Source organism: Manis pentadactyla, chromosome 11 (assembly GCF_030020395.1).
Source record: "Manis pentadactyla isolate mManPen7 chromosome 11, mManPen7.hap1, whole genome shotgun sequence".
Taxonomy (NCBI): domain Eukaryota; kingdom Metazoa; phylum Chordata; class Mammalia; order Pholidota; family Manidae; genus Manis; species Manis pentadactyla.
This window is the reverse complement of record NC_080029.1, coordinates 9316039-9328366: the sequence shown is the minus strand read 5'-3', so window position 1 is coordinate 9328366 and position 12328 is coordinate 9316039. Positions and strand designations below refer to the sequence as shown.

At 51.2% G+C, this 12328-nt stretch overlaps 1 protein-coding gene across 6 annotated transcripts in view; it reads right to left on the bottom strand.

Moving 5' to 3' along the window:
• The window catches only part of SYNE3 (spectrin repeat containing nuclear envelope family member 3), a 95244-nt gene that overhangs the window by 25037 nt on the left and 57879 nt on the right, over positions 1-12328 (bottom strand). For 5 of the 6 annotated variants that reach the window (XM_036882028.2, XM_036882027.2, XM_036882029.2 and 2 more), the window contains 7 exons: positions 9201-9383; positions 8091-8234; positions 7096-7230; positions 4208-4369; positions 3857-4029; positions 3278-3407; positions 1500-1661 (listed from right to left, as the gene is read on the bottom strand). In XM_036882028.2, coding sequence (XP_036737923.2) covers positions 1500-1661; positions 3278-3407; positions 3857-4029; positions 4208-4369; positions 7096-7230; positions 8091-8234; positions 9201-9383 — 1089 coding nt within the window. Of the gene's footprint in view, positions 1-1499; positions 1662-3277; positions 3408-3856; positions 4030-4207; positions 4370-4887; positions 6943-7095; positions 7231-8090; positions 8235-9200; positions 9384-12328 lie in introns of those variants that run through there. The other variant, XM_057488166.1, reaches the window with a different exon arrangement.

Here is a 12328-nt window from a genome sequence, read left to right as displayed (position 1 = left end):
GAAAAGACAAGCTTAAATATTTCAGTAAGGATCTGAAAGCTATGAAAAGAGAGCAGTATTTTAAAAGAACCAGGTAGAAATTCTAGAACTGATACAGTATCAAAAGTTAAGGATTTAGGAGACATGTGTAACAGCAAATGAGATACAGCTAAATAGAGAATTAGTGAACTAGAAGACAGGTTAGAAAAACTATCCAGAATGCAATTTGAAGAGACAAAAGAATGAAAAAATACATAGAGTCATAGAGGCAGTGGGAAGGGGTAACATGTTTAAATGACATCATAAGAAGGAGAACAGAAAGGGAACAAGGCAGAGACATTTTAGGACATGTCAGAGATTTTTCTGGAAAGACCCTAGACCACAGATTCAAGAATTCAGATGAATCCAAGTAGGAAAAATAAAAAGAAATATAAACTCTAACACACCATAGTGAAACTGCAGGAAAACAAGGAAAAAGAAGGTAGGCTAGGGCCTGGTTGAGAAAGGCTTTGTGTAATACACTTGGAGGTTGAACTCTATACTGACAGGTTTTTATTAGGGCAAGGACATGGTCATATTTGTGATTCTAAAGGGTCACTGTGGCTGCAGAATGAGCCATGACCTGGATGACCAACAGGAAGAAGGGAGGCCATTTGGCAACCTACTGCCATAATCAAGGTCAAAAATAGTTAAGGGCCGGGATTAAGACAGTGGTAGTGAGAGGGGACAGAAACAAAAATATCCAGGAGGTGGAAGCAAGGAGGACTGGTGACTGATTTGATGGGAAAGTGAAGGAGAAAGAAAATTCACAGTAGACAGATTGCAAAAATGGCCATGACCTCCCCATCCTACATAGCCATGCCCTTTGCAAGATGACTTTGCAGTTCCATTACTTTATTTGTCCAATGAATGCAGGGGAAGGAATATTGTGCCAGTTCCTACTCTAGGCCTCAAGAAGCCTTCATGCTCCCACTCGCTCTCTTAAATGATGTCTCTGGTATGTGAAGCCCAGGCTGTTCCACAGGACAAGAAAAGTGTGGTCCAGCTCATGTTCATCTCCAACAAGTCACCAACCCCCAGAAGTAGGGCCACTCTGCTGACTGCAACTGACAGCAAATAAGGGGATCCAGCCAAGACCAGAAGCACTGCCCAGCTGAGCGCAGCCTAAGTTACCAACCTTCAGAATCATTAGCTAAAATAGGTGCTTTGCAAAGCCACAAACTGTTGGGATGATTTATTACACGGCAATAGCTAACTGAGAGCAGTGACTACTGGTGATATTTTGCAAGGTGGGTTTTCCAAGTCAGCTGATGAATGGATGAATGAATGAATGAATGAATGAATAGTTCTTCTAAAGTTCTCCTAAAATATTTGAACCAAAAAAAATTTTTAAAGCTACTTATATACAAATGAAAATAGCTCACAAGCCATGTGCTCCTTTTCTTGAAGAATTCCCCTGGCAGTGAACACACCTATGGGTACAGACTGTATGGGACAGCGGCTGTTCCTTGGGGACAAACCTGCAGCTTGTTTCCTCTGGACCTCAAGTCCGAGGCTGTGGCAGTTCTCATTGAGATGATTCTAACCAGCTTGGAATTCTCCACCTGCAACCACAGCTCAAAGTTCCTCAGGAGCTGGGGGAAATCCTCATGGCTGCCGCCTTCGTCCTGGAGAAGATCTGCCTGCAGGAATGCACAGCATGATCAAAGCATCAGAGGTGGAAACATGTATCCTGGGGACTCCAACCAAGGCAGAGGGTACAGATGAGGATGCTCACAAGGTGGTGAGGGAGGCCTGGAGGGGATGAGGAATGTCTCTCTGCTCAATGCTAGGAGCTAACTTCTGGTTCAGTTCCGGGGGTCCTGCATGGCTGGGGTGGCTCCGGGTTTCATCCTGTGCTCAGGGGGCCCTGGGAACCCGGGGCTCTGCTGCAGGACGTCATGGATGGGTGCCGGCATAGCATGTGGGAACACTGCACCTTCTTGCCCTAGGCAGCTGGAGCTGCAGCAGTGGATGGTCATGGTCACCTCCCTGGTCTCCTAGTGGCAGCCACCATCCTCCCTACCAGGATGGCTGTAACAGTGGCCACCCTTCCATCACTCTTGCCCCCTCCAGGCTCGGTGGCCAGCGTGATCTATCAAAAATGCAAATCCATTCAGCTAAACCCTTGCTTTAATACCTCGGGAGCTTCTCATGCTCCTGGATGTGGCCTGAGAGCCCCAGGTTCCGGCTCTGCCTGACTCCTCAGCTCACGCCACCTTCCCTGTGCTGAGCCTGAGCCCGCGGACACATCTGGTCCCAGGCACTTGTGCTGCCTCCCTCTGGGTCTTATGCACACTGTCTCCTCTGAGTGGAACACACACCTCTCACCCCTTTCTCTGCCTCTCGCTCAGCAGTGAGGTTTTATTCCCAGACATTTCATTTCTCCTAGGAGGGCTCCTCTACCCCAGAACGGGGTCACAATTACTCTGCAGCAGGCTCCCTAGCATGCACCCCTTTGCCATTGAGTCCCATGCTTTCTGTAAACCGTTATCTAATTGCCTGTGGTTCCCACTTCCTTCTTCCTCAAAATGTGCTCCGAGGCTTAGCAGCCTGGGTACCACCTGGGAGCATAAAGAAATGGAGGCTCAGGGACCCCACCCTAGTCCTACTGAATCAGAGTCTGCATTTTAATATGATCAGGGTACGCATCACAATATTTTCAGCTCTGCTCTGGATTCTAAGTTCTTTGTGGGGTCAGAGAATCTGTTTTCCTCACAGCTGTAGCTCAGCTCCAAGTGCAGTGCTTGGACATAGCAACAGTCCATATGTGTCGTTTGCATCGGGAAATGAAAGAATGATGGGAGAACAAAGGAGCTGATGTGTTGTAATTGAAGGAAATGGAATGAATTTCTTTTTAATGTGGTTCCTTTTTTTAAAGTCAGGGAAGGGATGGATGACACAATGGAGTTAGGTTATTTTTACAAAATACAACTATGACACTAAAATATACCCATCTTGTGATTTCAGTTTTCCATCTGGGGCCAGCAGGAAGCTTTCAATGCTGACGTTCCTCCCTGCTGGCGGCTGCTGGTGTTTCTGAGGGGTGAGGACCATTTGCCCAGGGATGCCCATAACCCACCCTATCGGCTCGGGTCTGGGGTCTCTGAGTCCCTCTGTTCAGAGGCACAAGGCACAGCTCTGCCTAGGTCCCCAGCTAAGCAGGTGGCCCTGGACAGGGAGGGGCCTTTGCTGGGGACCTCCCATTATTTGCCTCAGGATCTGGCCTCTCCCCAGAAGTCCCACTGGGCAGACCCACCTGACGGCGATGCCTGGGAATGGGGTCCGTGGGGGTGATGAGAAATCCAGCCTTTGGGATGTTGTTGGTGAAAATCATTTTCTTCCCTGAATCCACTTCTGTCCTCTGCAGCTGCCGGTTTCCGAGAAGGCTGAGGAGGCAAACTCACCCAGTCAATGTGGGGCTGTGATGGGGACTCACCAGGCCAGGCAGAAGGAATAGAACTGGGGCAAAACGACTTCTGGCCTCCCGGGTCAATGCCTGTCCTTCAGGTTTGCCAGAATGTCCCCAAGGCATTTGTATGTCCACTTTCTACTGGAGGCTCACATTACTGTCATTCAGGCACACATACCCACTGAGGCAGGGGAGACCCAAGCCAGAAGGGGCCGGAGGCTGACTCCTGAGCTGAGGCACTTCCCTGCTCCTATTACCCTGCCAGAATCATGAAGTGGGCCAGACTGGAGGAGCCCAGAGCACCTGGCGTCATCATGCCTGGAGCACAGCAGAACCCCAGACGTTGGCGCCCCCAGCACGACTGAGCTGCCCTGGCTGGAAGGGGGCACGTCTGAGAGCAGGCCCCAGGCCGGGAGACCCCCTCACCTCAGCAGGCTCTCCTCCAGCAGCCTCAGGGCCCGCCAGGATTGCTCCAGTTCCCCCAGCTCCTGCTGGACCCTAGCAGCCCCTTCCAGAGAAGACGTCTCCATCACCAGCCGGCCGTGAGCTTCAATCACGGGTAGTTGGGCCTCCTTCTCAGGGAATTCAGCCAGCAGCCTCTGAAGGACACACACACAGACATGCACAGACGCACAGACACGGACATACAGAGTGGGATAGGGAGGTCCTGGGGAAGGGGTCTCTGCGCCCCAGTATAGTAGCTTTGGCCTCCCCAGCCTGCTTTTGGGGATGATGCAGGGGAGGGCACTGGAACCTCCATGAGGAAAGCCAACTTACCTCGACTTCCACCTCTCGGGACTGGGCATCCCACGAACCTGCATCCCCCAGGTGTGATTCCAGCTTCTGAGTGACCATGGCCATCCACTGTCGGAGCTCCAACAGCTCGTGGCTGAAGGTGCAATGTGCACACACGCTCTGCCGGCACCTGTCCACGAGGTCCTGCGGCACAGCCCGGGGCACAAGGAATCCTGAGCTCTGGGCAAGGCAGAGACCCTGGGCCACTCCACCCTGTCTGGGCCTGGGGCAGGACACCCCCAGAGCTTCCCAGGAGGGACACAGAGACTGTTCCTGCCTTCTGCAGGGTGCAAGGAATTTACCCCAGAAAGACCAGCTCTGGTTTAAAGTGCCTCCAAGCCTGTCTTACGTGTATGGAAAATACTGAGTCTGGATGAGGGTGTGGGCAATGGGAGCCCTTGTCCCCCACTGATGGGATGCAAATCGGGACAACCACTTGGGAAACCCATAGATCGGTATCTACTAAAACTGAGCACAGGCATTGCTTTGACCCAACCATTTCAGCCCTGGGTGTGCACCCAGCAGGTATGCATACCTGCACCAAAAGGCATGTGTGGTGCTGCTTATAATTGTCCCCAGATGGAAACTACCCAAGCGCCCTTCAACAGCAGAATGGATAAGTAAGTTGAGGTATATTCATACAAAGGAATATTTTATAGCAGAGAGAATGAGCAATCTGTGCAAAAATCTAATTCAACATTATGGGTGAATTCACAGCCATCACGTGGACAGCTGGACGCCAGATGCAAAAGAAACCATTCTGTCCGATTCAATTGAAATAACACAAAAATCAGGCAAACCCAACCTACGATGTTCCAAGTCAAAGGTCAGGGTTACCTGCAGGTATCAGGAGTGCTAGGCAGTGGCTGTCGGGGCAGGAGGGACTTTGGGGAACGGGAGCATTCTGCGTCATGATCTGGGTGCTGGTAACACAGATGGGTTCAGGTCTTAAGAACTCACCACGCTGCACACTTAGATGTTTGCTTTTCTGTGTGGGGTCATACTTGGACACACAGATTTTTTTACATGGTCTTTTCTTTCCTTCTCCCTGGGTCAGTCGTTGCTCTGAGGCTGGGGCCTCACTCTTCTCTGTCTCCAGGGAAGGAGAGTGGCCATTCTCCAAGCTCCTGGTCACCGGGCCTGGGACCCGTCAAGCCCCTCCCTCTCAGCCCACCACAGGCCTGTCAGCCCCCGGGCTTTGTCCTCCCTCTCTTGCTGAGATCCCCAGCTTAGGTCCGTGTGACTCTCGGCCTTCCTGCATTCCGCAGACACTGGCTGACCCCACTGGGTGCCACGCCCCCAGAGAGGATGCACTGCGCTTGCCCACAACACTAATGAGCCTGAAAAATTACCTAAACCCCACTATTCGGCACTGTTACGACCGCTTCTTCCAATTATTATGATCCAGCTGGATCACCATTTGATGTAGGCATTAAAGCTGACATTTGCTGCTTCTAGGGGCTCTGTGGCTCCTAAAGGGCAGGGTCAGTGTTTCCTGTTTCTCTACTCCCCCTGCCTCAGCCCTGAGACCCTAGCTACTAATGTATTAAGTGGACTTAAGTGAATGCACCTAGACCTTATGCCTCACTAGCCCGGTGGGTCCCTGTAGGTGTGTTTGCTGGAAACTCATCGGGGTTGGTGGCTGCAACAACGATGGCGCGGGGGTGAACCACAAATCCCGTGAGAGCTATGGGTGCCCCCACCCGCTCTGGGAGGACAGTCCCACAGGTGGAACTGCCCCTACCGCCAGGTTTCTCCTGCCCTACCAACATCCACAATGGAGAAAACCCTCTTTATCAAGATCTGAGCTTAGAGTCTTTCTCCAGTTAACATACAGACACAAAGAGGTTTTTACAAGTTTTAATAAACACATCGACTCTTCCAGGAATGCATCTATTTTATGAACTGGTGGAAACTGCACTCTGTATACACTGAAACTTTACCAAAGGTTGTCCACACTTCAGGACATCTCACTGGAGGCATTTGGGGCTGCCACACAGAGGGGTGTGCTCAGATCACCTCCTCACGTTTTTGGTGAGGACATTTTGAGGCACTTACATGTTGAAAGACACTATTTCATTATAATTACCTGCCTTTTATTTCCCTTTTCTATTACAAAATGGGCATTACATTAAAATTTTAATTTTAACTTATACTATCTATGAATTTCAGGATTGCAGAGGATGTTAGGAATATTTGTTATTAAAACAGGGTAGGCTCAATAGGGTGGAGAACCCCTTTTATAGACTGTTTTCTTGAAGTCTGCCTGCCTGTGAACCCCTCCGATACTTGTTACAAATACAGACCTAGGACTTCATCTGAATCAGCATCAGGGTGGGCCTGGAGCCTGCGTGTCAACTCTAGGCCCACTTTGAAGGAGCCCCTTTCTTTCCCTTCTGTGATCAAAACTGCAGACACCCAAGATCGAGGTGGCCACTAGAGGGCACTGCAGACGGGACTAGCCTTGGCCAGGACACTTCAACCTCACACTGAGGCAGCTAACCAGCCGGACATACTGCATTAGGATCAGATCAGCCTCCTCTGTTCTTCCGTCTCCAGGCACATGGGGAGTCGTATATTTACTTGTTTGCTTGCTGACTCCTTGTCCATATACCCACTAGAACGTAACCTAGCGGCAGGGGCTTTGTCTTGCTCAGGCTGCCTCCATCCTTAGGGCTCAAACACTGCCTGGCATATAGGAGGTGCTCAAGAATCATCTGCCGAGTGAATGAGGAAAGGAAGAAAGGAAGGGAAAAAGCAAAAAGAAAGGCTGGAAGGAGTGAAGGAGATAAGGAGGAGAAAGTCCCAGGAGTGTGGGGTTTCAGAGGCCTAGTGTCTGTCACAGCACACGTCCCCCATCGGCCCCTTACCTCCAGAGACCTCTGCAGGGCCTGGTAGTCAGCAGAAAGCCGGTCCACTTTGTGCTGGTGGTTGGGGTTCCCTTGGATGAGAGGCTGAGCAGCCTCCATCTGTGCCCCCAGGTCCAGCCCCTCTTCCTGCAGCCCCTGCAGAAGGAGGAGTGAGTGGGGCCGTCCTTCCTGCCTCTCGGCTTAGGGGCTCATCGGGTGTGGGGCCCTGAGTGGTAGAGCTCGAAATGGTTACAGCACGGTGGGATTGCCCCACCCCAGTAGCTGTACCGCGTGGCCATCCCATAGGCCCACTCTCAGGACTGGTGAGATTTTATTAAGAGGATAAGTATGTCCTAGGACACCATGAAAATAAACTCTGCTAAGGACCAGACGGCATTGCTGGGGGACAAACTCCCATGTGGGTTCTTACTTGATGACCATCTCTCATTATGGAGAATCACATCCCAACTTTAGTTTTCAAGCCTCAAATGCACCATTTTTAATGTCTTCCACAGAGCACTCTCAGTTTAGGTATGAGCTATGTTTGCATTTTAAAAAGAAAATTGTATTACATGCATTTGAAAAAACAGAAGCTCCTTATCCAGCCAACAGTTATTGATGATCAGCCTATGTTCAGTCTGCATGTACTGAAAACATTTATTCTCAATCCCCAAATCAGTTTATTTAACCAAAGGGCTCTGGAGTCATTAGGAAGATTAAGCAAAGACATTTTCAAAACAGACCAATGTTAGACGTCAGAACTACAGAGTAAATAATAGGATATAGCTTATCATTTTGTTAGGCTCAAGAATCAGCAGTCTGGAGGTACTACAAGCCCAGCCAAGGCCAGGAACCACCAGGTAAATCAGCAGAGATTCAGCTGATGTGAAAGGTCAGATCTCAAGTGAGGGGCTCCGGTTAGCTGCTCCTTGGCTGGTGACTGCTCAGGAGGAGAGCCGCTGCTAGGCACAGCTGAGCATCCGAACAGAGGTGACTCGGCCCCACAAACCCCTTACCTGCAACCTTGAAAGCTGGGCCTGTTTCCCAGGACAGTCCGGCTGAAGCCCATTCTCAGCTTGGACCCTGGCTTGCAGGTCCAAGAGTTTCCTCTGCAGGGGCTTGAAAGCAGCCCCAAAATCTTTGTGCTTAGCAAGCAGGCTCTGCAGAGACACAGAACAGGCAGCACAGAAATCAAGCAATTCCCTCACTGGCACCCTGTCGCGCAGCCTGACAGGACCACACTGATCTTTGCCTGGCCTTCCCCTGCCAGCTCATACTCACTTAGGCATTACCCCCTCCAGGAGGCCTCCTCCCTGGAGCCCTTGATGGGGCTGGACCTCCCTCCTTAGAATCACTGTAGTGTCTTCACATTACAGTTGCTCTGCCCTCAAGACAGGCAAATTACATCTCATACCACAAACATGACAAATCCTGGTGTGTCTCTGTAAATAAAGTTTTATCCAAATACAGCCACGCCCCTTCATTTCCAGCAGCTTTCACGCTACAATGGCAGAGTTGGGTGGCTGCAGCAGAGACCGTCTGCCCTGCAAACCCTAAAATGTTTGCCAAATGTTTGTTACTTGAATTAGCTGAGCCCATGGATGTGATGCTCTTGGCAAGTTCCTGGTCCCTCGTCAGCATCCCACAGTTCATAGCCACTGTTATCACAGTCATCATCATTAGGTACTCAGCAAGCATTTGTTACAAAAAAGAATAAGCTGTCCACAACATGCCACATTCTGTGTTTGATTTAGTGTAGCCATTTAGGAATGTCTCTCTAATAAGAGGAGCTTCCAGCCCTATGGTGGTTTATAAAGTGTTTGCTTCTGCCTGCTCTTATTTGACACTCTCCGGCTCTCTGTGCAAGACAGTTCAGTGTGCTTGAAGGGTAGAGAGGGGACCTGGGGGCAGGCAGGTGGCTTGGAAGTGGCCAGAAGGATCACACAGTAATCCTGCCCAGGTTATAGATGAGAAGCCTGCGATTGTGGAGGACAAAAGGACATGCCCAGGGCTGCACAGTGGCAGGTGGTGGGGCAGAGCTGAGGTTGCAGTGTGGCCCACTGGCCGGAAAGGCGGCCCCAACCCTGGGGCCGGGCTCTCATGCTGAGCGGGCCCCCGATGCTCACCTGCAGTTTGCTTTTCCTCTGCAGCAGGCTGTTGTGCAGCAGGTCCCGGTCCCGCACGGAAGTCGCCACTTCCTCCAGGAGGGCCGTGGCCCGCTCCTGGCCAAAGACGCTACTCAGCAGGTCCTTCTTCAGCTGCAACATCGTCAGCTGCTCTTTCAGGCGGGAGCTTTCTGCCAGGGCCGCCTAAGGGAGACAAGGCCTCCGCTGTCACAGAGCATGGCAGGGCAGCCGAGGCTCTGATGGTGCCAGCTCTGATGGGCAGCAGCTGCTCAGGGGGCTGCACCTTTGCGCCAGCTTGAGGATGCAGCAAATGCAAGGCTGGCAGGAACGTGCTGCGGAGGCCCTGAATTTCAGGGTCAACCTCACTCCTTTCTCACCTGCTACATCCATGTTAGTACCGAACCCGGTGCAAGAATTCTTTCTGCTACGTGGGTCAGACACCCGTCTCCTCTCCATGCTCCCTGCCACTGACCCTCAGCCTCACCCACCTGGACCACAGCAGCTCCTGACAGCCTGTTGCCTTGCTGCTGGCCCCCAGATCGACTGTCCACTCTGCATCTGACCTTGACCTGAGCCAGTTTGATCCTCCACTCAATGATTCCCCAACACTGACAGCTGTGGGACCACCTCCAGGTGGTGGTGGGATATTTTGAGAGGGCTAAGTACAATTAGTGGGAATTCTGGAAGGCTCCCCAGAGGAGATGACATATGAGTGTAGTAGTGATGTGTAGAGGCTCACCAGGTGAAGAAGGGACCTAAAGGGCACTTGTGCACTGGGCAGCCTCCCACATAGCCTGAACTGTGCACAGCTTGGGCCCCATCTCCTCCAGGAAGCCTTCCCTGACCACATCCCCGGCCTATTCTCACTCTTCTTGCCCTAAAGCCCTGGACCAAGCTCCAGGCTCCCGCTGATTAAGCAGCTGTTTTGAGTAAGCACTCTTGCTTGGAGGGTCCAGGGTCCTGGAGAGGCCTAGAGGTTAGGTCCGTAGCTGGCCAGTCTTCCCATTTTGTACCTGATGATGTTACTGAGACAGTGAGCTAGGATGGGGCTAGGAAGGGAAGAAAAAAGGCCCCAGCCCATGTAGGTAACTGCAACTCAAGATAGAAAGCGATTGTTTTCCTAAGTGAAATTTTGACCAAGTGCTGTGGATGTTCAAGGCAGAGGTGGACACTTCTGGCTGGGAGAATGCAAGGAGGCTCCTTGGAGGAGGCAGTATTGACAGCAGCCCTTGGAGGGCAGGGGGAGTCCCTGGAGGAAGGGCAGCATGAACATGGCTGATAGGGCTGGAACGGTATAACCTGCAGATGAGGGCATGTGGTTTGTGAGCAGCCACGCCGAGGTCAGGCCTCCTTACGTAAGAGGTCACCTTCACCCCCTTTTTACCGAACCTGGACACAGTATCAGTGGGGCTAAGAGTTCAGGCTGGGGAGTTGCAATCAAGAGTTTAAATTATACACTAGCTGGGAGGCCTTGGGCAGTTCTGAGCTTCATTTTCCTCATCTGTAAAGTGGAGTAGTCATACCCCAACTCACGGGGTTGTCATGACACTTACATAAGACGATGCTCATAAAGCTTTTATCATAGTGCACGACCACACTGAGCACACAAGAGACAGCTCTTCTCAGCTATCAGCATTTAACCAGCTGTCATGGGTTGAATGGAGTCCCTCAAAAAAGATATGAAGTCTTCAACCACCCCCACTACCTTGGGGTGTGATCATAATTGGAGATGGGGTCTTTACAGAGGTAACCAAGTTAAAATAGGTCATTAGAGTGGGCTCTGAGCCAGGATGACTCATGCCCTTATTAGGTCCATTAAATTTAGACCTAGGCACACACACAGGGAAGGTGATGCGAAGGCACATGGGGAGAGGACAGCGTTGTGATGATGGAAGCAGAGATTGGAGTGATGTGGCCACAGGCTAGTGAACACCAGAGACTGCCAGCAACTCACAGAAGCTAGAAATGGCAAGGAAGGATTCTTCCCTGAGCTTGGCCTTCCTGACACCCGACTGATTTGGAATTTCCCCTCTGGAACATGAAAGAATGAATTTCTGTTGCTTTAAGCCACCCAGATAAGGGTATTTTGCGACAGTTGCCCTAGGAAACAATACATCAGCCATGTCTAACTTTGGGGGATCAGAAGACTAGTTCTCGAGGAGCTTTATGGGTCCACAGGCACTCTGAGGCTAGATGCAGGAGCTGAATCAAGACAAGGCAGGGCTGGGAGCTTGCGCCCTGGCCTGTGAAATCCAGCCTGCCCAGGGAAGGCTGGTGAGAATGACGTAAGACGTGCTGGCAGCCAGCAAAGAGCTCCCTGAACAAACCACGGCCCTGCCAGCTTCTTCCAGCCCACTGACCCTCGAGATTCCTGCCCCAGGAGTCCTGAGTCGCACTCTAGAAAGTCAGTACCTCTCCCTCCTGCTTGGCAGAAGTCTGTGTTTGCTTTCTGCCCCAGTGAGAAGGACAGGACAGAAATGTAATCATGACACAGCGGGGAAAGCACTGGCCGTGGAGTCAGACAGGCCTGAGTCAAAGCCCGACATGCCACTTAATGGCTGGTGACCTTGAGCCAGTGGCTTCCCCGCTCGGGGACGTGGTTTCCTAGACAGTCCATGATAATAAAGTTGTCCTGCCTGCCTCACAGAGCTGCTCCCAGGGCCCAGTGTGAGAACAGGGACTAGTGTTTCCCACGGCACTGAGCCATTTTACATTGTTGCCACCAGTGCACAAGGGTTCCGGTTTCTCCACATCCTCACCGGCATTTGCTGTATTCAGTTCCTTGATAATAGCCATCCTGATGGGTGTGGGTGTCTCTCACCGTGGTTCTCGTTTGCATTTCCCTTATGATGAGTGATGTGGAGCATCTTTTCATATGCCTGTTGGCGTTCTGCTTGTCCACATCACGAAGTAGTAAACAAAGTTTGTATCACCTAAATTGTCTTCTTTCATTTTTTAACCCAGGATTATGTCTATAATTGGTCCAAGCCAGCCCTGGCAATCCCACCAACCTCAGCCCCTGATTCGTCCAGGGGTGATCACGTGACCTTGTCAGACCAATGAGAAATAAGAGGATTCTACAGGGGCTTCTGGGAAGGAGGGTTTGCCTTCCTGTTGGAAATGGTGGA